This window comes from Pseudonaja textilis, chromosome 12, assembly GCF_049901715.1.
Source record: "Pseudonaja textilis isolate UNSWEBS1 chromosome 12, rPseTex1.2, whole genome shotgun sequence".
In the NCBI taxonomy this organism is placed as follows: Eukaryota; Metazoa; Chordata; class Lepidosauria; order Squamata; family Elapidae; genus Pseudonaja; species Pseudonaja textilis.
Genome location: NC_142001.1, coordinates 19,634,059 through 19,658,418, shown reverse-complemented (window position 1 = coordinate 19,658,418; position 24,360 = coordinate 19,634,059). Strand labels below are relative to the sequence as shown.

The following is a 24,360-nucleotide window of genomic DNA, read 5'->3' as shown; positions in this document are numbered from 1 at the left end:
CCCTGATTGTATACCCCCTTATGTGGGATTCACATGGATGTCTAAGTCAATTCAAGATTTCATTTGCACCCCTAAAAGCTGATTTGAAGCCAGGTCCTTGGAAAGACCAAGTGTTCTCCAAAGATCCCGTTGGCTAGTTCTTCTGAGATCTCACTACAAAGAGAGCCCAGCTAGATGGGGACTATCAATTTTATTTTAATCTATTTATTAATGAGAGCTTAGCTTGCCTTTTGTTCAGGGTGATTTAGGATGAGCCGAGATGACAGCCGGTCATGGGCTCAAAATCACCCAGGGAATTCAGTAGCTAAAGATAGTCTAGGTTTCCTTGAGGCTAGTCCAACACGTTAACTCTACGACACCCAGCTTTCATATTTACTTCTTGTAATTTAATGCTAGCTTCTTCTCCGGAAACGAAAAGATGCCATGAATAATTCATCCCAAACCTGCCTTGCCTTCTTCTTTATAACACCATAAGTGAGATTGGGGTGGACGATGCCGAGGAGCGAGTGGTCAACCAGGCATGGCCAAGTGGGCGATGAACAGCACACATTAAGCAAATTTCCTTTCTTAAACAGTTGTTTGCAACATCAAGATCTACTGGCTTCAGGCTTCAGCCCTTTGATGTGTTTTTTCCCCCCTAGAAGTCACCTATCATATTAATTAATGAATTGAATATCTCAAGAAAGGCAACCCTTTAAAAATGTTTCCTTCTTTTTTTCCTTCCTTCCTTCTTTCTCTTTCTCCCTCTTTCTTTCTTTCTTTCTTTCTTTCTTTCTTTCTTTCTTTCTTTCTTTCTTTCTTTCTTTCTTTCTCTCTCTCTCTCTCTCTCTCCCTTTTCCCTTCCTTCCTTCTTCTTCCTTCCTTCCTCCCCCTTCTTTCTTTCTTTCTTTCTTTCTTTCTTTCTTTCTTTCTTTCTTTCTTTCTTTCTTTCTTTCTTTCTTTCTTTCTTTCTCTTCCTTCCTTTCTCCCTCCCTCCCTCCCTTTTCCCTTCCTTCCTTCCCCCTCCCTCTTTCTTGCTTCATTTCTTTCTTTCTTTTATTTCTGTCTCCCTCTCTTTTCCTCCCTCCCTCCCTCCCTCTCTTTTCCTCCACCATCAACTAAAGATGATTGAATGTTCTTTATTAAACACGTAAGAAGAAAGATCCCAAGATCAAATGTGACACAAAATATCCTCGGACTATCGGATCAGAAGCAAACCACGAATCTACTTATTGCCAGCCTGGATGGAGCCTGTCAAGAGCCCTATCAGACAAATCTCTTTAATATCTCACGCACCTTCTTCTCCCCACGGCAGAGGCTTATTGTAGTCATAACTCGCAGCCATAAAAAAAGTGGAAATAATATTAGGACATTTTCCTGCTTAGTTACTTTTAAATTGCCGCAGTTCACCCCAAGTGAGCAGGAAAGTTGACCTCACGGGCAAGAATTCAGCATTAATTCAAGAGTCTTTTGCACACCCCAGATAAATTTACTTGAATAAACTAAGATTTAGAGGCTCTAAACCTTCTAAAAAAAACATGAGATCTAGAATGGAGAACATATCACCCAAGGGCTGGAAGGGGAGCTTGGAGGTCTTCTAGCAACCCCCTGCTCAAAGCAAGACACCATATAGCTTATACCGTCCTGGTCAAATGGCTGTCCAATTCCTACAATTTACGTTTACTTCTTTAGTGACTACCCACAGTTACAACAGCAAAGTGCCCTATAATCCCTTTTTTCACACTTAGGACCATTGCAAGAGCCCCAAGGGCCACGTAATGAACATTCAGACCAACTCATATTTATGACGTTTGCCATGTCCCCGGGAGTTCACGCGATTCCCTTTTGCAATCCTCTGACCAGCAAAATCAAATTTGGGAAGCCAGATTCCCTTAACAACCATCTTACTGACTTAACAACTGCAGTGATTCTGTCCTCCCCCTGTTGGAGTCTGAATCCAAGGAGGAAGACGAACAGCTGACAGGGAGTGGGAGGGTGGTTCCGTTGGCTGTGGAGGAAACTGGGGAAGGGCAAAGTCCAGCTGGGCAGAGGACGGAAGAGGTAGAACATGGGAGAGGGAATTCAGACGAAGACCCAGGCCCACCCCCTCTTGATCCTAGGGCATGCAGGGAGGAACAGAGAAGGGAGCAACATAGGTTGCAGGGCTTATGGGGGAGGAAAGGGCCCTGATTCCCTTCATTAGCCACAGCTGGGAAGAGAGTTTAAAAGAGATGCATGCTGAGTGCAGTGTCTGCTAGGAACAAACATGAGTTTATCTTGTGTGACTTTGGTTATCTGCGTTCCTGGCAGCCTCCCAACTGGGTTGAATTATTGCCATTCCTTCACATCTGGAATTCCTTCTCCTGCCCTGCCAGGCTAATTACCTCATTTTGCCTTGATTGGACTTATAGTTACAGTTTTTGTTGACCACGTTTTGGACTTGATTCTCTGCAGCCAAAGGCTGTTCCTGGGAGAGTTTTTCTCCAGCCCAGAAGGTAACCTGGACATTGGGGGCAAAGTTGGAGCTAATAAAGGGATTCCTACGGATTATCTGACTGTGTTGCCTTTGTGCCACGCCCCAGGTCATCACAGATTCACTTAATGCCAATGGCAAGAACGGTCCTAAAATGGGGGCAAAACTCACTTAACAAACGTCTTACTTAGCAACAGACACATTGGGCTCGATTGTCGTAAGTCAAGGACTACCCATATTCTTTCGGGGGTCCAAAGCAAAGCAGATCAACCCATCAAAAAACAACAACACAAAACAGACACTTACTGATGTATATAAGTAGCCTTCACTGTTCATCGCTAAATACAGCTTCGTCTGAACGCCTTGTATAGCCACCACTCGTAAACCCACCGGTATGAGGTTAAACAAAGCTAGGAGAAAAAGGGGAAAAAAAAGTTAGTCCCTCAGTCTGAATTGTGGAAACAAAACCAGATTTTGTTACGCCAGTACAAAGGGAAGAAAAATAATATTTGGGGGCATGCGTGCAAAATTCACACACTCTTTTTTTAAAACCAAAAACCAAAACTGACATCCATAAGCAAAGAATTTCCTTGGGAATCTTTCTGGATCAAGTTGACCATGGAATAAGTCTTGCATTTCCTAACTCATTGGCAGGCTACCAGGATAGGTTGGACTACAACTCCCAGGGTCCTCAGCCAAAGCGCCCAAGAGACCAGAAAGAAGGTTTATGAGGGGTCCTTGGTGCTCTCCGAGTTTGCTTTTTTTCTTGCAGACGTTTCATGACCCAAACTATGTAACGTCATCAGTTCTAGTAAAAAGTGCAGTTTGCTGTCAGTAACTGACAATGAACAGCACTCCTTACGACGTAGAACTGATGATGTTACCTAGTTGGGTCATGAAACGTCTGCAAGAAAACAAGCAAACTCGGAGAGCACCAAGGACCCCTCACTTCAACCCTGAGCTACAAATATTCTCCTTTAAAAATGGTTTATAGCAGAGAGTCTTCCATCTTATTATCTGAGGGACCGTCTCTTGCCGGTCACATCGACCCAACCTGGTAGAGCAATGAGGCCAGGAATGTTGTGGGTCCTAACTCCTAAGGAGATACATCTGGTGGGACCCAGAAGAAGGGCTTCCTCCATCCCTCTTGAACATTATTCCTCTGGAAATTAGGCTGGCCTTCACTCTTTTGGAAGGCCCTGAAGACGTGGTTCTGCCGGCGGCCCTGGGGAACCCAGAGTGGGATGGAGCCCATTGAATGCCTGGTATGAGTGTGTGTGTTGTCAGGTGCAGTGGCCTAGAGGTGGACCTCTCGCCTCGCAATCAGGAGGTTGTGAGTTCAATCCTAGATAGAGGCAGCTATTTCTCTCTCTGGGCACGATGAGTGTATATCTGCCAAAAAACCCCCTCCTCATTGGTAACAGGAAGGGCATCCGGCCATTAAACAGCCTGCTAACTCCATTCAGTTGCCCATGCTCCACCCCTCAAGGGATTATGGGGTCATTAAAAGACAATGATGATGAGTGTCACCACGATGGGAGGTTATTTATTTTATTATTTTTATTTTTAAATTCCCATCAACCCCAAGCTACCAGCAGGGAAGAGAGGCTGAAGTCACCCAAACAATGTTAGAATCCACGTTAACAAGTTCCCATTCTCTTCCACTCTATGGAGATCCATCTAGATGAATTAATTGAGAGATTGGATCTCCATAGACTAGAAGAGAAGGGTCAATCCTTCCCATTTTTCTTACATCAAAAATAGGGTCGCCTAAGCCAACACAGAAAGGTTCCTTAATGCAAATGTTCCACAGGATATATCTTAAAGGATGCTCCTTTCAGCAGAAATCAACTGATTCGGTGAGTTCAATCCCAGGCATCATGCAGCCATCCAAACCAACAGCTTCACCCTCCAAAATTCCTTGCAAACCCTGCAAAATGTTTCAGCAATATTTCATACTCATGGCAGGGGAAGCGATGTTGGCTGGTAAAAGCTCATGTTAACATCAAGACATATTATTTAGCAGTTGCCAAAGTGCATAAGTTGCTGTCAAACTTTCCAGAGAAGCTGTAGATAAAAGTCCAAGAATTTTCAGCAGAAATTCCTCCAATGCCAAAATAGAGTAGCCAGAATTAGGAACGGTTGAAGTTGTGTTTTATGGGGTTATGGCTTCCCATCCAACAGCACTGTCAATGCGTAGGTTGGACAAACTTTGATGTAGGAGATAGCAAAGTTGCATTGATTGGGCATATACAAGAGGTCAGATCAAATGCACAGACTGAGACTAGATTTTTTTGCATTTCTCCAAGATTTTTTGCAGGTATTCAAAAACTTTTTTGGGGGGGTAGGCTTTTAAAATTGTTTTCAACCCTATACACCAGAACAACTAGACACAAGGACAGTTTTTTTCCCCAAATGCGATCACTCTACTAAACAACTAATTCCCATAACTATTTAGTAAGACTGTATTACTGTTCTTCTTCTCATCCTTGCTATTACCTATCTCTTCCAACGTATAACCATGTTGCTTGTATCTTTGCAATTTATATTGTTTTATTTAGCTTCCTATTATGATTTGATTGCTTATTAGTAGCCTTTGACTAAACCTTTGATTAGTAACTTTTCACTAAGTGTTGTATCTTATGATTCTTGATGAATGTATTTTTATGAACACTGAGAGCATATGCACCAAAGAAAATTCCTTGTGTGTCCAATCGCACTTGGCCAATAACAGAATTCTATTCTATTTTAAGACTTTGGTTCCATTTGCTGTGTATTTCCTGCTTCAGGTTGTTTGGAAATCATTCCACAAACTTTGGTCTCTTGATCTATAAAAGGACCGACGGATGGACAGATGGATGGATCAATGGAGAGAGGGATGGATAGGTGCATGGATGGAGTGTGGGCAGATGTGAGATTCCAGGTTGCTCTTTGACAGCAGTAGCTCTTCAACCTTTCAGATGGAGATGTTTCCTCATCCCTTGCACAGGAGTAGGAACTAAAGATGGGACTTCAGCATTGAATCAGCCATTCTCTGTCACCAAATCCTCTGAAAATCCTTAAAGATAGCAGAGAAGGCATTTGCCTAACCCCATGCAAATTTGGCTGCTGTTTACTTCAGTGGAAACATGCAACCACCTAATAAAAGCTGAAGATGTCCTCCTAATCTTGGTTGGGGAATACAGATGTGACTTCTCTTGGGTCTCTTTGAAATTCCACTGTCATGGAATTTACTGGAGAAGAGAAGAGCAACAACAGCAACAACAAAAAGATTTGAAATGTGGGTGTTGTTTTTTTTTGCAGAAGAAATGGCCCTTATCTCTGTTCTGAATTTTAGAACCCGGGAAGCAGACCATTCTATTTCAAGACCAATGTATTACTTGGGGCGAGAATGATAAGCTCCTTTTTTTGGAAACCATAAATGAAGGTTTGTATCGGAAGGGAAGAGTTGAAATAGTTTCCTAATCTGTGCACCACCACACTCAAAAGGTTATTTCTCTCCCAATTCATACACGTCCTATTTACTGAAATATGCTAATGCTCCGTCGCACACCGTAACACAGCAGAAAGGGAAAGGGAGACAAATGGAACGGAACCTCAAGATTTATGGAAACAAAATGTCCACCACGATTAATTGCTACCAACCATCACTACAGAAGGGGAAGCATTTAATTCTCCTTATTCTGACAAGAGCGGTATGGTTTTAAGTCAGGTAAAAAATGGAACGGGAAAGGAACGTTTCCTGATCGGATCATTAAAAACCCAACCCCAAATAAACTGATGGCGAATTCATCCCTAGATATCCGTGAAGAGGATGTTCGGGCCGGTTTTGCGGAAAGAAGAAGTACCTCTGTAGGTTTATCTAGTGCCTAAGTGTTTCTCTCCTTTAGCAGGTTGAACAGCAAACATGAACGCAGCAATGACATCACTTCCAAATGAGCCTGGCCTTTGGAAAAACATCCATGCATATGGGCTACTAGCAGATTGTGCAAACAAACCAACGGGCTCTTTTATGCCTAACAATATACTCACTGTATGTGCTTTCTTCCTCTTTCGTTCCATCAATGGTTCCATCTGCTTGCATCTGCAAATGATATCCTTGCCGGCTGTAAAGTTTTGTGACGATGCCTTTCAGCTGTGGTTCTGTCAAAGCAAAACAAACAAGCAGGAGATGTTAGAAACCTGAATCCGTTGTTGTATCCATGTCGGGTTCAAGCAGGTCAAAAGCTTTGCCTCGGGGATTTTTTCCCCCAAGAAGAAAAAAACAGGATTAGAAACTTTCCTATGAGTTGAAGTAGAGGGTAGATAGATAGACAGGCAGGCAGGCAGATAGGCAGACAGAAAGAAAGATAGACAGGGAAGGAAGGAAGGACAGGCAGATAGATAAATGGACAAGATAGATAGATGGATAGATAGATAGATATAGAGATAAATGTTTCTGTGTGTGTGTGAGAGAGAGAGAGAGAAAGAGAGGGAGGGAGGAGGGAGGGAGGGAGGAGAGAGAGAGAGAGAGAGAGAGAGAGAGAGAGAGAGAGAGATTAAATCAGCACCTTGGACAGCAACTGCTCTGCAGGCTATAAAGCTCTGTGGATGCTATTAAATCCTGAAAAACTTCATAGAGGATCAAAATTCCAACATATTACATGGCCGAAGGAGCAAAGACTAGATTTCTGTTAAGATTAGAAAGGCACCAGCTAGAAGGAACTTAATTATTTTTAACGATCTGACCTTCTTTTAGAGAGGAACAGGGTTGCTAAAATGGTGGCTAGTTGATCACATATGGCCTACCAGCCTGTGAATAGGCAATAGCACAGATAGGGGTTTGTCTGAGGCATAGACCATTGTATGAATCTAACCACTTGGGTTAATAACCTTTGTTTACAGAGTAACTGTGAACCCTGCTAATTATAGCCTGAGCGATAAAATCTTAAGAACCACCGTGACTTTAGTGAGATTGGTCATGTCCAAAAACTCCAGGGTCGCGGTTTCAAAGAATACAAATTTTAGGATTGTCCACAAAAATATAATTGTTACTATTGGTCAGGAAACATGCTAATCTTTTAAATATTTTTTGGCTGTTGAGCACATTCAACTCAAGAGTTTCAACCTTCCCCAAGCTGGGGAAATTCATCCCTGCTCCAATATTTGCACGGCCCTTTTAAGATGGAAACCACTTAATGGCACAGTCACAAAACCTCTTCATACACCACCATGGTTGTTAATCCTGCTGGAACAAGCATCTGAAGTTAAAGAGAGATTCTCACTGAATCCAATCCATAGAAATACCCCCCAAAGACCTCGGAGGGCCGAAATCCAAAATTTAAACTCAGCCTCATGTAAAAACATCAAAGGAAATCTCCTTCCAGAAAATACTGCGATGACATGCAACCTAGTTTGTTTGACATGAGCATGGCGGGGAATCTGTCTTAGATCAAAACTCAAGCCCAGTTAGGAAAGAACAAGTCAACTTCAGTTGACAGGAAATGTGGGTTCTATTCTCAAACCCCTGAAATTAATGTTTTCCCATATCACCTAACCAAGCTCTGAATAGACACAACCTGCTTTGTAAACACTGCACGCTGACCAAGAGATCCTGTTAATCTGATTTCCACTCCAGAGCACAACTCCCTTTAACTAAACATTTAAGGAAGAGGACAAGTTAAGGCATATCTATCTATGATAGAGATATAGAGTGTGGGTCCCTCAATTACAAAGAGCTTCTGGAAACCATAAAAGACCCTCACCCTGCCAAGACTCCTAAAAGTTGTGTCACAGGAGCAGCAGGGCAATAAAATACATGCTGGGGTGTAAGTATATCGCATCTCTTTTATCACAATCCACTTAAAATGACAAGTGAATTGACAGCCAATCTGGTTGTCTACAGAGATTCTCCGTCATTCAAGTCATGATTGTCCCAAAACCGCTTTTTCCAAAAAAACCAACAACTAGGCTTTCTCAGTTTGTTTTCCTTTGAAAACATTTTGCTTCTCACCCCAGAATCTTCTTCCATTCTAGCTGACTGGCGGGGAATGAAAAGATTTATATTCTTTGCAATCCTGTTTGCAGAATATAAACCCTTCCATTCCACCCCGGCTCCCAGTTGATTTAGAACTGAAGAAGCTCCTTGGATGAGAAACTAAACGTCTTCAAAGAAAGAAAATCCAGTTTGGGTGTGTGTGTGTGTGGAGGAAAACCACCTTTGAGATAACCAACCTGGTCCTTCACCTGGAGTTAGGTCTACCGTTCCAAGTAAGGCTGTTTCACAGGAAAGTTAAAAAAAGTTGTGTTTCCCTCAGCCAGTGGCAAACAGGGTTTTGAATACACTTTGGTTACATTAGCTGTTCTCCTCAGAGGGCAGCTGTGACTGTTCCCTGGATAGCAAATTTCGTTGCTGCGTAACAATTAAAACAGCCTGTAGTTTCCATCCATCTAGAAGGGGCTCTTCTGTGCAACCAGGCTCATTTTTTGGGGTGGGGTGGGGGGTAGGGGTCTCAGACCTCAAGGAAGCCAGATTTCTGTTCCTTGTACCCATTTTCTCTTTTCCAAATCCCTTGGCAAGCCCAGCTCATGTATTTATTTGTAAGCACGCGTACAAAATGCTCTTGTTTGCAGGTCGCTTAGGGACAGTGAGGGGCAAATCTTTTCGGTGTGTTATCCAGGTAGGATTGCATACCAATCAATCAAATCAACCCATCGCAGGGTTTTGTTTATTTGTGACAAATCCGGAACATGCAAGTCATTTGAATATGCAAAAGCCACCTCATTTTTTCAGATGTTTTTTTTTCCCCGAGGGGAGATTTCAGAAATGTTTGCATTGGGTTGCTCCTCCTTTAGAAGGAAATTAAAAAAAAAGGCTGATTTACAGATGCTTTCACAGCAAACCTGCCCCCCCTTGCTTTTATATTTTAATCATGCAATAGGGTTGGGTGATGGAGACCTCGCCATTCTTCTGCAAAATTTGAGGATTTCTTCGGTAAATCCCATCGTTCCCCCCTCAAAATATAAAAGCCAGGAGTCCTTTTTGTTATTTTTTTTTCTTTTTAGAAGCTTCCTCTCCCTTCCATCCCCCAAAATGAAATTACTTTGTGAGCAGCAGAAGAGGGAAGAAGATGGTTTGGGAATAGAAAAAGGATTATAGCTTTCTTTTAAAAAAAACCAAAAAACCATATAAAAACCACCAAACGAAGGGGTCAAAGTTCTTCCCCTTCTACTTGTCCGCTGGTTTTTAAGTCCTGAGCATGTTTGACATGCGAGGCACATAAAAAAATACCTCCCTAATTTTCTTGCTGAATTCTGAACAGCAAAGAAGAGCAAACCTGACTGTCATTTTTTCGCCCTGGACCTTTGTCAATGTCGCTATAAGTCTGGCATTTTGTGAAAATTTGACGTATAGGAAGTCAACGACAGTGCCAAACTAGGCACCCAGTACAAGGCACTATTATATCATGTGGGTTGCAAAACCATCACACAAATAACACCACAGTGAAACATAGTGTTATTCCCTCCTGTTAAGGCAAAGCTCACCTGTGAGATATAACACTGAGAGTCACCTCCTGGTTGTGTGTTTCTTGTGTTCTGTACACAAAGTTCCTCGTTTCTGAACACAAGTTCCATGGATCATCTCATCCATGAATCTGGGATGAGCTTCCCCATCTTTGGGTCTTCTCCGAAGCCTTGTCCTTCTCTCTCCCCCTCCCCATTTCTTATGATGGTCCCATGATATAAACCAGCCATTGGGCTTCCTATAATTTCCGCAAGAGATCTCACCAAGGGATCTCTTTAGAGATCCACCATTGTATGGCTACGGGACTATCACCTGCTCAGTTCCATCCAACATCGCAACTGTAGCTTACAAAGATGGCTCACCTTGATTTTGGGAAAGGAAGACCATTGAGAAAGAAGACACAGTATGACCTGTGACACACAGGTATGACCTGTGTCCAATCTTTTGCACTTTTGGACCTGAAGAAGGAGAATTGGAATAGTTTCACCATCTCCCCAGCCAAGATAAATTGGACTACAGCTCCTATAGCCAGCCAATGGTCCAGACAGCTGGTCCAGAAGGCATCCTTCCCAATTTGGCTCATGTTTGAATGAGAGAAGAGACCAAAACATCAAGGAACCATCCTCCTCTCTGAGTCCAACAAATGTTTCATGTAGCCCAAGACTCTGCACTCAAAGGAGGAGACCTCGAAGAGGTCCCCTACGATTTGGATTGTAGAACGCATTTCTTCTGCAACACGTAAGCGTTCATGTTGACTCCAATCTTCTTCAGCCTCTGGGTTCTCCATCTGAGAGGTGATCTGGAGATACCACTGAAGGTCCCACCTCCTCTCTTGTTCCTGCAGCTCAGGATAGACTGTATCTACCCAATTTAGCAGTTCAAATCTCACCAGGCTGAAGGTTGACTCAGCCTTCTGTCCTTCCAAGGTGGGTAAGATGTGGACCCAAATTGTTTGGGAGGGGGCAAAGAGATTGACTCTGTCAACTGCTTTGAGAGGGCTGTGAAGCACTGTAAAGCGGTATATAAGTCTAAGTGCTATTGCTAACTCTGCCCACTGCCAGCAGTTTGATCCTGACCGGCTCAAAGTTGACTCAGCCTTCTGTCCTTCCGAGATGGGTCAAATGAGGACCCCATGGTTGGGGGTCAAGATGATGACTCTGTAAACCGCTGAGAGAGGGCTGGAAAGCACTGTGAACTGGTATATAAGTCTAAGAGGTGTTGCTATTGCTATCTTTGCCTCATTCACTGAAAGGAAGACCGAAGAGCCAAGGGACCGCTGGCCCAGCTTTCTCCAAGAACTGGGTTCTTAAGACCCCCAGAGGGAGGGGAGTTGCTTCCCCTCAAGATAAGCAGGTGGCTTTCTTGGCATGAATCCACACTTCCCCAAAGCTCAAGGCACCCCCATAAAAACGCAGTCAGGAGAAGTCATCCCAATGTTTGACTGCAGCACTACCTACTTGAGCCCCCTGGCCAAAGCTTGGAAGGAAGGAAGGAGAAGACCGGAGCCACCAGCAGCCTCCACACCGCCTCTCAGCACCCCCCCCCCCTTACCCCGGGCTGGGTCCAGGCGCCTCCTCACCTGGTTTCCTTCGCCGCCTCTTCTTGGAGCCGAAAAGCTTGACCCGGGAGAAGACGCTGAGGTTCTTCTTGTCGCCGCAGCTGGTCTTGGACTTGCTGGGGCTGTTGACACATTTGCAGGCGTTGGACTTCTCGCGCTCCCTCGCTTGTCTCTTCTGGCGGATCAGGGAGCTGGCGATGGCTGCCGCCATAGCCGCCACCCTGGAGGGTCACTCGGCGGGGCTGCGGGCGCTGCCTGCGGGGGAGGCCCCCAGCATGCTGCTCTCGCCGCCCCTCGGGGATCTAAAGGAAGAGGAAGCGGCGGGACGGCGGGCTAGGCCGTCTCCCCCGCTCCCGGTGTGCCCGCCGAGGTGAGCTGGCGGAGGTGGGAAAGGCGTGCGCCCTTGGGCGACGGAGGGAGGAAGGGGTGCTTCCCCCCTCCCGCTTCCCAAAGCCGGCGACCCTCCTCCCCTCTTCCCGGGCCGCTGCAAGGCAAGAAGCTCCCTCAACTTCGATCCCGGGACGCCAAGTTCCTTTTGCCTTCAGCAAAACCGGAGCGGGACGCCCAACAGGTCCCCGGACGGCTCCAAAGGCGCACGGGCGCCCTGGCGCAGCATTGGCGCCAGCGCCTGCCCCCCCCCCTCCCCGCCTCCGGTTGAAAGGCTCTGCCTTTGCGCCCCTGTCCGTCCGGCTAAGAGACAACCTGTTAAGACCCCGAGGCCCGGAGAAGGGGGCTCCGGAGAGACGCCTTGGCGTCCCCCACTCCGGAGAGCGGCTCCTAAGAAGGTTGCCGGTGTCCTCCGCCGCGCAGCTCCCCCGGGAAGGCCAGCTCGGTTGGAGTCCTGCTCAGCGGGGCAGCCGCCTTCGCCGCAGCATCTCCCGAAAGCTGCCGGACGGAGCGAGGCTTTGGCGTCTTTTTTTGGAGAAGGCGAGCGCGCGCTCTGCAATGGGAAAGGAGGAGGAGGAGGAGGAGGAGGAGAAGAGGAGGAGGAGAAGGCGGCGACAAGCGAGCCAACGGGCGGTCGGTCGGGTTTTTCCTTCGACAGCAGCAGTAGCAACAGCAACGCCGAACGACCGAGGCTGCGCTCTCCTCCAGGCGCTGCGCGGCGGCGAAGGGAGGAGAAGAGAGGAGGAGGAGGAGGTGGCGACGCGGCAAAAGCCCCGGGCGGCTTTGCTCCCTCCTCCCCCCTCTGGCATGAATGCAGAAGCTGGGCTCGGTACGCAGGGAGGAGGAAGAGGAGGAGGAGGAGGAGAGGGAGCGCACGGTCCGAAGGGGGCTCTCCCTCCTCTGGGCAGAGGCGTCTTCCTTCTGCCCCGAGATACCTCCCGAAAAAAAAGAGGAAAAGGCTCAAATAAAGAAAGTCCGTCGCCAAACCGAGACAGGCGCCCAAACTAACGTGGTTGGTTTGGAAAGGCCGGCTATATGGCGAGGCCGGGCGATCCCTGGCTCGTGAGAATCCACAGGCAAACGCCGGGAGGAGGGGGGAGGGGAAAGAGGGAGAGGGAGAGAGAAGCCAAGCAGAAAGAAACCAGGGAGCTCAAGGAGGAACCCCAGTCTCCAGCCTCCCTGCTGTTGCTTGGGAAAAATCCGGAGCAGGAGGTGATCTGGAGAACACCAGTACCAAAAGCCAGGGTGGATAAGAAGATGGGAAAAGTTGCCCTGACCACCTGGGCTTGGCCAGCTCCTTTCCCCCATGAAAAGGGTCACTTCTGCTTCCCCAGAGGTTCTGAGGCCTGAATAGCCATTGGTGACTCTGTGATCTTTGAAGAAACCAGATCAGAAGTCTCTGATGATGACCAAGATCTCCTTGCTGACCTCCTGCTTTCTTTCTCCAAACGTCCTGCTGGATGTCCATCTTTGGTTTACCGGAGTTCTCATCAACCAAAATTGCACCTTTGGTGGCCAATGGCTAGAAATTTCCCGGCTGAGCTTGCAAGAGATCTTCCAAAGGGTCTCCACCATGGGCAAGTGCTGATTCTCATCCCCGTCCCACACGAGGGTTGTTTACATGCTATCGATACATGCGGCCTCTCACAAATGAGCCATCCTCTTCAGGGCACATTAGTGTTCTGTACCATCGTTGGCAACAGGCAGGGCATCTGGCCAGTAAATACTCAGCTCCATTCAGTCGCCCTGACTCCACCCCGCAAGGGATTATGGGAAGTCATTAAAGGGAGATGTTCTCTACCATCTACCAATCCAACCTTGAATGGTTGATTTTCTAGAAGCGGGAGGGAATTCATTGATGGCCTAGATTGGGAATGTTCAACCTTGGCAACTTGAAGACTTGTGGACTTCAACTCCCAAGAATTCCCCAGCTAGCATGGCTGGCTGAGGAATTCTGAGGCTGAGGGACCACAAGTCAAAAAGTAGCCAAGGTTGAAGACCCTTAGCCTAGACTCTCCTCCAACGCAGAAAAGCTACTGCTAGTTAGTTGTCAACCCATCTTCTTGTCTCATTTTTGAAAAACATGAGTGAGCGACAGCCCATCCTTTTCAAAGACAGCATGTTCTATCTCCTGCTCCCTTCTATGATCTGAAAGGTCTTCCTTGTGTTTAGCCTACATCCTTTGTCCTGTCCTGCCTCCAAAACCACCATGAATCATACAGTCACCCCATATTGATTGTCCTACAGACCAGAATCAGAATAGAGCTGGAAGGGACCTTGGAGGTCAGGTGGCTGTCCAGTATCTTCTTAAAAACCTCCAGTGATGAAGCACCCACAACTTCTGAAGGCAACTTCTGTTCCACTGGTTCATTGTCCTCACTGTTAGAAAGTTTCTCCTCAATTCCAGGTTGCTTCTCTCCTTGATTGAGTTTCCATTGTTTCTTGTCCTGCCTTTGGGTGCTTTGGAGAATAATTTGACCCGCCTCTTCTTTGTGGTGGCCCCTCAAATACGGCTCTCATGTCCCCCCTAGTCCTTCTTTTCTCTAGACTAGCCAAACCTAAATCCTGCAACAGTTCTTGATACGTTTTAGTCCAATTGAAAGTCCTCTGAAAGCAGGAATCCCAATCATAGCAATGCAAGAGAAGGTTGTCCACCCAGCCAAGGGAGCCCGATTCTACTGGCTCCTGCGTCCTGCATCGAGAAGGTGCTAACACTTACGTGGGTTTCTGGGTATTGTTGAATTTCAGCTGGGTAGGCGCTCTACAGCAGATGGGAATTCAGCTGTGAATCCCACAATTTTACAGGACTTGGGACTCTGCAACATGTAGCCATCTGCCCGCATCTTGCAAGGACACATCCCTGGTGAAAAATGCAAAAGAAGGTCATGGGTTCCCTACCTCTTTTCTAGCACAACAAAGACTCCTTTTGGGTAGGGTTGAGCATCAGGGTTTTGGGACTGTGGCCTAGCGAGCAGATTTCCTTCTGTTCCACCAGCAACTATGGTGGATATCTGCTGTCTAGGACATAGTCACTAATAGCAATAGCACTTAGACTTACCTGCCACTTCACAGTGCTTTCCAGCCCTCTCTAAGCAGTTTACAAAATCAGCCTCTTGCCCCCAACAATCTGGGTCCTCATTTGACCGACCTTGGAAGGATGGAAGGCTGAGTCAATCTTGAGCTGGTGAGGATCCAACTACTGGCAGTGGGCAGAATTAGCCTGCAATATTGCATTCTAACCACTGCCCTTCCACTTCCTTCCTTCCTTCCTTCCTTCCTTCCTTCCTTCCTTCCTTCCTTCCTTCCTTCCTTCCTTCCCACTTAGCGCTCAGACGTATATACCGCTTCATAGTGCTTTCCAGCCCTCTCTAAGCGGTTTACAGAATCAGCCTCTTGCCCCCAACAATCTGGGTCCCCATTTTACCCACCTCGGAAGGACGAAAGACTGAGTCGACCTGGAGCTGATCAGGATCAAACTGCTGGCAGTCGGCAGTGGGCAGAATTAGCCAGCAATACTGCATTTTAACCACTGAGCCACCCTGGCTCTCACCACCATTAAACCCTGAAACTCAACTGTAGCCAACAGATATCAGCCATGGAACAATGGTCCAGTTTTCTGTTTTGTCCTCCACATCTTTGAGGAGGGCAACCCTGCCAGCTGTGGCTCTCTTAGTTAACACACCTTCCATCCTTTTGGTTTCTTTCCAAAACAGGCCCGTGCTATGTATATGAGAGGCATATCCAAAGTCAAACACAACAAGAATCCTTGTTAGTTGCTCCTTATGCTTTTATCTAGGTATGCAACCTAAACTCACATTATACCCATAGATGAGAATAGTTGTAGCCGAAGGTTGAACGACGGGATCCTTGGTGCTCTCTGAGCTTGGTGGTTTTCTTGCAGACATTTCGTTAGTCAACTACATGATGTTACTTAGTTGGGTAATGCAATGTCTTCAAGAAAACAACCAAGCTCAGAAAGCATCCCACAGTCCTCCTTCTCTTCTTCTTCCTCCTCCTCCTCCTCTCCCCTGTACACCTCTCTCTCTCCTAGCACTGATGATGTTACCTAGTTGGGTAATGAAATGCCTGCAAGAAAACAACCAAGCTCAGAAATAATCCCACAGTCCTCCTCCTCCTCCTCCTCCTTTCCCCACTGTACACCCTTCTCCCTCCTAGCACTGATGATGTTACCTAGTTGGGTAATGCAAAGTCCAAACTTACAGAGCACCAACAATCTCACAATCGCATTATGCTTCAATTTATGGAACCTAGAGCTATCCAACCATCCTACCGATAAATCACAATTGTTGGAACCGATACCTGCATTTAATTTACCATTTACAAGCCCCCCTGCAGTCAGTTTCACGAGTACAGATCATTGGATCCATCTCCTTTAGAGTATTCCCCCAATCCCACCCACCCCCCACGAAAATCTTACCCCCGCTAAGAATGAAGTCCACAATGATTTGGAGCCAAAAATGCAGGAGGAAATACAACGAAGGCCGTTAACAAATTTGCTGAATTCTGGGTCACGGCAAAAAAACAAAAAAAAAAAGCCCCAACCCCCAAAACTTTCTTGCAGATTTGAAACAGGGTCAAAAGCAGGTGGCTTCCCATGCAGCGTTCTCGAGCCGTGGCCCCGATGAGCCATTTTTTGGGGGGGAGGAGGGGGAAGAAATACTTTGGAGCACTTTGAAGTAGAGGCCTCGTGTTCCTCTCCATTATATTCTTTTTGTAAAAAAAGAGCAACTGCTTGCAGGTTCAGAATGCGGCTGCTCCCATGCCGAGTCTGCCTGCCCACAACAGAGTTTCTGATTGGAAGGCCAGACCGTCCAAAAGAGAGAAAATTTGGTTTGATATCCGGCAAAAAGGCGACAAAACCCCCTTTTCTTCTTTCCTGCTCTTTTGGGCTCGTCTCAAAAGAGCTGAGCAGACCTGATTTAGGGATTGGATGGGGCACCACAAAGTAATTCCAAGGACAATTGTGAGGTTCTGTGGTTTACAACCCCCACCCCCCCACCCCATAGTCTCTTTAATGTGCGCAGATCACTGGATCCGTCTCGTTTCGAATTTAAAATTCTCATTTCGACTGTTCTCCCAACCTCAGTAGAACAATAGAATGAATGAGCTAGGACACAGAATAACAGAGTTGGAAGGGACCTTGGAGGTCTTCTAGTCCAGCCCCCTGCTTAAGCAGGAAAACCTATACCATCTCAGACAAGTGATTGTCTAGGCTCTTCTTAAAAGCCTCCAGTGATGGAACGCCCACAATTTCTGGTGGCAAGCAGTTCCGCTGGTGAATTGTCCTCACTGTTAGGAAGTTTTCCCCTTAATTCCAAAGAAGAGGTTGAACACCAAGCAAGGGATCAACAACATTCAGGCTCTGCAAAAGTCATTATTTCTCACCTGTAAGTATTTTGGTCAAGGGAACGCAGGAATTTTGGAGCTGAGTTTTCCTATCATGACACGGCTACCATCGAACCCAGAACAAAACACCCCTATCAGCTCCCAACATCCTGTTTAATGCCATTGACCTTGTCATAGTGTCTTTGACACCCCTTGTAAGCTGCTTTAGTTGCACCATTGGGATCCAACCTTCTAGTTTGACTGCAACTTTCCTTTTTTTTTTAAATAAAAGGAATTGAAGTAGGGCTGAGGGAACAGAAACATTTAGAAAATAACAAAATTTATAGGTAAGACGTTAGATACACCATTGGTTGCCACAATGAGCAAGCATTATTATTAAATTTTTTGGGGCGAGAGGGAATAATACTACTGAGGAAGGAGTGGGGGTGGTACCCTTTCCGTCACTGGGCGTTGGTTTAGCTTGTAATTTCACAAACCCAGATAGTTTTCTTCAGTCTCCAAGAAATCTATCATCGCGGTGTGGCTAGGCATAAATCGGGTTATTTCACCAGGAAACCTCCCCGCTACTTTGTATGTCAAGTTTAACCAAACCACAAACAAACCAGGGTAGGAAGCAAGCGGGTTGCAAGCAAAGAGCCTTCTTTTTACATCTCAGTCTTGTCCAAAACATGCAGTGCAATTCCAAGAAGTTTGGGGTAAGTTACAGCTGGGAAATGCAACAGAATTCCTGCAAGAGAGTTCTTGATTGCATTTCTTCCCTGAATTTCCCCTCCACAGAAAGCCTTTGCTGTCTTGTGAATTTCCCAACTAAGTGTGTTCCATATATGAAGGAATGATAGAATTCTGCTTCCATGTTAGTACCTTGGAGGAAACAAATTTACCAGCTGATCAAACGTACCGAAGTCCTCCCTCCCAAATCTGTGATTCGGTTAGCTGCTGGCAAATATTACAATATTATTATCCTAACCCCAAAGGCTTTCTGTATGCAATTCCATCACGTATTGAGTTTAAATTTGAAAACCAAGTAAATAGACTCAGATTTGGTCATCGAGAATGTCACGGTGATGTGCTTTTTAGCTGGTTTTTTTTTTTTGCCATAGGCTAAATAAAATTAATTATTATTTGATGGAGTTTCTGGATCCAAAGAGATGGTATAAATCTTCCCTCCCCCACAAACCACTTAACAGACCCTGAGAAACATCGAATCTTAAGCTCCGTTTCCATTGCAGACCCCAGAAAAAGCTATCCAGCTCTTTCCCCCAAGTTACCTCCTTTCTAAACCGCTTCTGTTCTTCCTTCCTTTTCTTCCTTCCTTCTGTTTCTTTCTTTCTTCCTTTCTCTTCCTTTCTTCCTTCTTTCCTTCCTTCCCTTCCTTCTGTTCGTTTGTTTCTTTCTCTCTTCCTTCCTTCCCTCCTTCTCTTCTTTCCATTTCTTCCTTCCCTTTCTTTCTTTCTTTCTTTCTTTCTTTCTTTCTTTCTTTCTTTCTTTCTTTCTTTCTTTCTTTCTTTCTTTCTTTCTCTCTTTCTTTCTCTCTCTCTTCCCTCCCTTCCTCCCTTCCTTCCTTTTCCTCCTTACCCGAATACGATTTCCGTAACCCCAACGCCATCCTTCTCCTTCTCCCGAGCTGATGCTGCCCCTTTCAATCACGGCTCTTCCTCTGCGAGCAAGCTCAGAGAAAGTTTCAAGATGGATGGAACGAATTCTCCAAGGTATCGGCTAGAAACATCTTTGTGGTATGCAGAGATCATTAATGGACATTAGGAGCTGAAGACCATTACGACTTTCAGCGTGCATTAAAAATGCATGGCTTTTGAGAAGTTGTCTTGTGCCAAAGTTGGAGGTGCGCCTTTGACTTCCTCCCCTCCTGCTGCATTGGCTTCAGTGTGATTTTTTTTCTCTTCCTTTTGTGCAAAATGCTGGATTTTATTTGCCCATCTAAGATCACGAGGGAGGGAAATTATCTCTCAGTGTAATCAGATCCCCCCAGGATCTCAGGCCTTGGCTTTTTAATGTTTCCGTTGGAAAAAAAAAAAAACCAAACAAAACAGGACTAAACAGCCCAAAAATCCTTTTAGAGGAGGGGAAAAAAATCCAAGCTGGTTTTGTTTAAGCTGAATTATTGATGAGCCATGAACGGAGTTGTAAACATCGACAGGAATTATGTTTGCCAAAAGTCCTGAGAGAATCGCCACTTCGAGGCATCCCTTCCTGGGTGTGGTCATTGGGGTACCAGGGGAAAAGGCCTTCTGGAGGACCAAATCGCTGACCTGTGTTGGGAAGCGTGCAAAGGAAGGACACACCCCGAATAGGCAGAAGTTTGGATCAAGGTGTTCTCAGAGCTGGGATGGCCCCCGAATGTTATTTCCTCCTGTCTGCCTGTCAATCAAAGTGGATGGATCGCAGAGTCTGTAGGATTGCTCTCCATGGATTTGACAAGTTCCTTTCCTGCCAACTCAACCATGACGGCTTGGTGGCAAAGTCTGGAGGTTTCTTCTGGAAGCAACCCTGACATTGTCAACCTGGATTTGAGTGCTGCTTTAGATATAACACCGAAATCAAGATTGATGTCGGCCACAATTGGAAATCCTGCGGTTTGTGAAGGAAAACAATGTGCCATCAAAGATTGTGACAAGCATCTTGAATGTCCCAGAGAAGAATGAGAATAGAGTGGCCTCGTGCTCTTCTTTGGGCCAAATCTTCTTCTCCTCTAAAGGTCATTTGTTATTCCCAAACACAGTTTGATGGCTACTTATAAGCCAGGATTCATTTAATTAAAGTCCCTGTTTCTGTAACAGTGGAACCAGCAGAACGGAAGTTGCCTCCAGAAAGCATGGATGCTCCAACACTGGATGTTCTTAAGAAGAGTCTAGACAGTCACTTATCTAAAATGGTAAAGGTTCTGCTGCTTAAGCAGGGGGCTGGACTAGAAGACCTCCAAGACCCCTTCCAGCTATTTTCTATTCTATTTTCTATTCTATATTCTATTCTATTCAATAATTCTAATTCTAATTCTAATTCTAATTCTAATTCTATTCTATTCTATTCTATTCTATTCTATTCTATTCTATTCTACATTCTATTCTAATTCTATTCGATTAATTCTATGCTATGCTATGCTATTTTCTATTCTATTCTATTCTATTCTATTCTATTCTATTCTACTATTCTATTCTAATTCTATTCGATTAATTCTATGCTATGCTATGCTATTTTCTATTCTATTCTATTCTATTCTATTCTATTCTATTCTATTCTATTCTATTCTATTCTATTCTATTCTATTCACTACTTTAGGACAGGTTGCCAACAGAATTCTTTGTCGCTTGGACTTGGAAGACTTTCCTCCGCTAAGATCTTTCTTTTCTGGTTCCTTCACAAGGAGAAAAAGAGAGTGGAAAAAAAGAGAAGAGATCGTGGGGTCCTCTCACAGATGTTTCATGACCCAACTAGGTAACATCATCAGTGCAAGAAGAGAGGAGGCAGCAAGGATCACCAGAGAAGCTCCCAGAATCTGCAAAGGGATGGCAGGAGCTACAGTGAGGGTGGATCTTCCTGACTTGATTTTTCTTCCTCCTTCCATGCACTATTAGGACTGAACTGCCAAGATCTGGGCAACTTTCAGGTGACACCAAAGAGATGCTATCATTAAGTGTTCTTTTTTTTTTTCCTGTAGGGGGGTTTCTTTTTTATTTTCATTTTCAGACCAAAGGAGTGATGCCTTGCAGTGCAGTTGCCAACCAGTGGGCCACGGATCACTGGTGGCCCACAAGAAAATTTTGGTGGTCTGCAGAGAAATGTCACCCCCACAAAGCAATTAATCCAGACTGCGCAGGAGCACAAGGCTGCGCCGCCCACGTGGCCCATGGGAACCAAGGCTTGCGTCCCTTGCATTGTGAACAACATGAGGTAGAGAGGGGAGGGGGGGAAAGGCGGAAGTGGGGGGAACTTGCCCCATTCGCCCCACGCGCCTGGCCTGGCCACTGGGCTGCTTCTTTCCTCTTCTTCCTTCTTCTGCTTTTGGTTGCATGCAAGGAAAGCAGCAGAAGTCTTTCTTGCTCTCCCCCAAACTCCGCCAGAAATGAGTCTTTGGGACCCTAGCAAGGCCTCCTGCTCCAAGAGGCTGCGCCAGCAAAGACTCATTTCTGGTGGAGTTTGGGGGAGAGAAAGAAAGACTTCTGCGGCTCCTGCTGCTTTCCTTGCATGGAGCCAAAAGTCTCTCCCGCCCCCCCCCTCTCCCTGAGAACGGAGCTGGAGACGGTATCCCGCAATCCCAAATAAAAATGATTGATCGGTAGGAAAATGGGGTGGGGAATTTTTCTGCAGACTTTTTGGGGGATTTTCCCAGGGTCTCTGCAGAAAAAGCAGAAGCAGTCTTGTGACTACTGCAGCTCTGGAATATGGGACCAACTTTCCCACCAACATCAGCAAGCTACTGTCAGTCAAAATTCCTACTAGTGCTCCACGGGATTAAAAATTATGAGTTTGGTGGTCCCCGAGGTCCAAAAGGTTGGTGACCCTTGTTTTAGTGTTCCGGGGTGGAGGGGGGTCTTGGCAACCCAGATATGGTGACCGTCCAGCACCCAGTCCAGTTTGTGGAAGTTGTGGGGCAAAGAGAGCACAACAAGAGAGAACTCAGGGTTTCACCGTGTCTGAAGCCCCTCCACCCACCCGCTGTCTCTCTTACCTCCGCCATATTTACTCCACCTTCTTCTACAGATTTTGAGGCCTGAAAGTGTCTCCTCCACTGGAAATGGAGGGGTGATCCTTGATGCCAGCTGGAATGTAGGAAGGAGATTTATACCAAATGCTACTGTTTGTCCAATTAATTTAGGATTGTCTCGCTCAATGGGGCAGAAAGTCTGTTTCCTTTTTCCTCCATCTGCTAGCTGAGCCATTTAACTGGAAATGCCAGGAATTCAATTGGAAAACCCCTTGTTGAATAATAATCATATGCGAAGTAGTGTTTAAAATACACACACACACAGAGTTATAATCCACCTTTCATTTAGAATGAAACTCGAGATGTGCTACGCATCTCTTCTCTCCAAGCACCAGTTGACTTTACCTTCAGTGCAATGGTCAAATTTTATACAGGACTTAAGTACCACAGCCAGGTTCTTTGGTACAATATATTTTCAGCCAGAAAGTTAAATTTTATCCTTAAGATCTGAAATTATGACAAGAAAGAGGAGGAGGAGGATGGCTGTGAGATACTCTCTGAGCTTGGTTGTTTTCTTGTAGACATTTCGTGATCCAACTAGGAAACATCATCAGTCCTAGAAGGGAATGGGTTTCGTAGGGTGGAGAAGAATGGAAGGAGGAGGATGAGAGCACCGGCGTCATATTTCTTTCTTTTTTCCCTCTATCTCCATATTGCTGGCATAATATTAACAAGGATAGAAATAGCAAGAGTTTGCTTTGGGACATCGGCAAATGCAGATTAAGAATTGTGCAGCTACAATTTGCTGCTATCTGACCTTGCCATCAGCCCAACGAATTCCTAACAAATCAACTTGAAGGTTTTTTATTTATTTATTGTAGCTAAAATGTGAGGCTTTCTTTTCTTTTTTTCAAATTTGGTTGCTGGTCCCATTCTGCTCTCTGGTGGTGAATGAAGTCAATGCAATAGATTGTAATTGTAGCCTATTTTTATTTTAAGTCAGAGCTTTAAAGAACTGCTGGCTGATTTTGGCAAGAATAATAAACAAGCAAAACTTTAGCATTGGGGGCATTTAACTCAATTGCCTGGCTAATGCAACAATATGTATGTATGTATGTATGTATGTATGTATGTATGTATATTTGTTTTCTTAAGTTTTCGTGGGTACTTACATGTATGGCATTCAGCTTTGTTCGGAGTATTTTCCCGTCATTGTAGTTGTGCTTTTAAAGTTGTAGCAACGTTTCAGCAGAATCTCATCTGCCATCATCAGGCTTCTGGAGATTCTGCTGAAATGTTGCTACAACTTTAAAGCACAACTACAATGACGTGGGAAAATACCCGAACAAAGCTGAATGCTATCTATCTATCTGTCTATCTATCTATCTATCTATCATCTATCTATCTATCTATCTATCTATCTATCTATCTATCTATCTATAATCATTACTATTTATCAATGCTTCTTATTGGAGATCTGTGATATAATCAGTGGTTTTTCAATTTTCATTTGGTTTCATTTAAATTTGCCCATCGTCTAAAGCAGGGCTCTTCAAACTTGACAGCTTTAAGACTTGTGGACTTCAACTCCCAGAATCCCTCCTCCAGTCATGTTACCTCAGGAATTCTGGGAGTTGGAAGTCCCCAAGTCTTAAGCTTGCCAAGTTTGAAGACCCTTGCTCTAAATATTATGAAAACTTCAGCTGAATATTTCTGTAAAATCTGAGGCTTGTTATGTTATTTCAACATCTGGAATGGATTCTGAGCTGATTATACAATATATTTCAGTGACTGAAAGTATACTGGGTAATATCAAATAAATAATTGTCATAATATTTTAGAGAAGGACTAGGGTTGACATGATAGCAGTCTTCCAATATCTGAGGGGCTGCCCCAAAGAAGAGGCAGTCAAGCTATTCTCCAAAGCCCCTGAAGGCAGGACAAGAAAAGCAACAGATGGAAACTCATCAAGGAGAGAAGCAACCTAGAACTAAGGAGAAATTTCCTGACAGTGAGAAGAATTAACCAATGGAACTCCTTGCCTCCAGGACTTGTGAATGCTCCAACACTGGAAGTTTTTAAGAAGAGATTGGATAACCATTTGTCTGAACTGGAGTAGGATTTCCTGCCTAAGCAGGGGGTTGGACTAGAAGACCTCCAAGGTCCCTTCCAACTCTGTTTCTATTCTATTCTATTCTATTCTATTCTATTCTATTCTATTCTATTCTATTCTATTCTATTCTATTTACCAAGAATCCGTTCATGGTTTGAAGAGATATGCTTGAACTTTCAGCTCGATGCACCAAAATACCACACGATGGCAGCAGTTCCTTAAACATCTGAACTTTTCAGAGCGCCAAAAAGTCTTTTCTATGAATTAGATTTCATCTTTATTTGTTTAATTTTTTTTTTTTTTGCAGGAAGGGATTTGT

General features: G+C 45.0%; 1 protein-coding gene across 5 annotated transcripts in view; it reads right to left on the bottom strand.

Moving 5' to 3' along the window:
- FGF13 (fibroblast growth factor 13) overlaps positions 1-24,360 on the bottom strand; it is a 107,328-nt gene that overhangs the window by 16,100 nt on the left and 66,868 nt on the right. For 4 of the 5 annotated variants that reach the window (XM_026716611.2, XM_026716613.2, XM_087941190.1 and 1 more), the window contains 2 exons: positions 6,485-6,595; positions 2,759-2,862 (listed from right to left, as the gene is read on the bottom strand). In XM_026716611.2, coding sequence (XP_026572396.1) covers positions 2,759-2,862; positions 6,485-6,595 — 215 coding nt within the window. Of the gene's footprint in view, positions 1-2,758; positions 2,863-6,484; positions 6,596-11,535; positions 11,948-24,360 lie in introns of those variants that run through there. The other variant, XM_026716612.2, reaches the window with a different exon arrangement.